Source organism: Abramis brama, assembly GCF_963993115.1.
Source record: "Abramis brama genome assembly, chromosome: 9".
Taxonomy (NCBI): domain Eukaryota; kingdom Metazoa; phylum Chordata; class Actinopteri; order Cypriniformes; family Leuciscidae; genus Abramis; species Abramis brama.
This window is the reverse complement of record NC_139971.1, coordinates 1543439-1545000: the sequence shown is the minus strand read 5'-3', so window position 1 is coordinate 1545000 and position 1562 is coordinate 1543439. Positions and strand designations below refer to the sequence as shown.

At 39.4% G+C, this 1562-nt stretch overlaps 1 protein-coding gene across 3 annotated transcripts in view; it reads right to left on the bottom strand.

Annotated features, from left to right (window-relative positions):
- shf (Src homology 2 domain containing F) overlaps positions 1-1260 on the bottom strand; it is a 138254-nt gene extending 136994 nt beyond the window's left edge. For 2 of the 3 annotated variants that reach the window (XM_084125178.1, XM_084125179.1), the window contains exon 1: positions 667-1260. In XM_084125178.1, the coding sequence (XP_083981304.1) occupies positions 667-1089 (423 nt within the window). In that variant the 5' untranslated portion in view covers positions 1090-1260. The remainder of the gene's footprint in view (positions 1-666) is intronic. The other variant, XM_084125177.1, reaches the window with a different exon arrangement.
- Between the last annotated feature and the right edge of the window lie 302 nt (positions 1261-1562).

Below are 1562 nucleotides of genomic sequence, written 5' to 3'. Positions count from 1 at the left end.
TATAATACAAATAGTTTTTGCTACACTAAATTTAAATGTTTTTGAATTGTATTTACTTTTAAAGAAGGATAAAATAAATAAGTTCTTAATATAACAAACTTTTTACTAAACAAAACACTATTTTATGATAATTTAATAAAAAATTATTTTAAAAAAATGACAAATTAATAAAAAACAACTAAAAACTAGTAAAATTTATAAAATATAAATACATTTATTAAAATAAATAAATTCTTAATATAAAAGTTTTTACTAAAAAAAATTAAGAAAAAAATATTTTATAAAAAAAATAAAAACCATTTCAAAATCAAAATAAAATGTTTTTTTTTAGTATAGAATGATAAAATAAATAAGTGATTAATGTAACAAAGTTTTTACTAAACAAAACATTATTTTATGATAATTTAATATTTTTTCAGAAATGACAAATTTAATTTAAAAAAAGACAAATTACATTTATAAACAGATAAAATAAATAAATTATTAATATAAAAGTTTTTACTAAAAAAATAAATAATAATAATTATAAAAAAAAAAAAAACTGAAAACCATTTAAAAATCCTATTGTCTATGAGAAGTGATGCTCGGTCAGTATATGCTGAAGAGCGGCTCACCTGCTCTGCTCGTACCTGTGGAGGAGGAGGTGAGCGCGCTTCGGTCTCTTACCTTCTCCGGTTTACTGTTCTCGGTCTCCGCGGGTGGAGAACCGGGGGATTTGACCGCGGTCACTGCGCTACTGCTGCCCGGGCTCGAGCCGCTCCGCTCGGCCGCCTCCACCTTGATGAGCCGGTGCTTCGGAGACACGAACTTCACGTCCGGCGAGCCCGTGGAGCTCAGTCCCGTGGAGGAGAAGGGCATGTTCATGTTCCCGGCCGGGGTGTACGGGTCCTCGAAGTCCAGCTCCTTCTGGAGTTTGTATGCGGTGAGTATGTCGGGTTGAGCGGGCATGAGCCCGGAGCCCTGGAGCAGGAGCGCGGGAGCAGCGCTGGAGATGCCCGGGTGGAAGTGTCGGTAGTCCGGCTTCGGAGGCGCGGGCGGCGGGGCTTTGGTGGTTTTGAATCCCAGGTGTTCCTTGAACCATCGGGCCATTCTGCCAGCGCATCGCTCAAAGCTCCGGGAGAGGTTTAATCCAGGCTCTGTCCGAGTGCTGTGTGTGTGTGTGTGTGTGTGAAATGCCCTCCTGTTCACTTTCTGTTCGCCGCTGAAACTCTCTCTGCGCGAGACTCAGTCCTGCTCGCGCGCGAGCGTGTGTGTGTGTGTGTGTGACAGCTGAGCGACTGCTGCTGAGATGTACTGGGATATTCTACCTGAGAATACTCACTGCCACCTATCGGTGTACTCTGCTATTGAAAGGCACAAGAAAGGATTTTTTTTTCTAAATATATTGTCATGTGCTAAACTGCGCATTGACAGACAAGTGTGATGTGCGCGGCGATTCGTGGCACATTGCACGCTATCATTGTACATTTATCATATTATTACTTGATGTACATTCGTAAAAAATTTATTTTTGAATGCATTGTTTTGTGTACAGACTGTGCTTATAGAGTGTCAGCACTGGA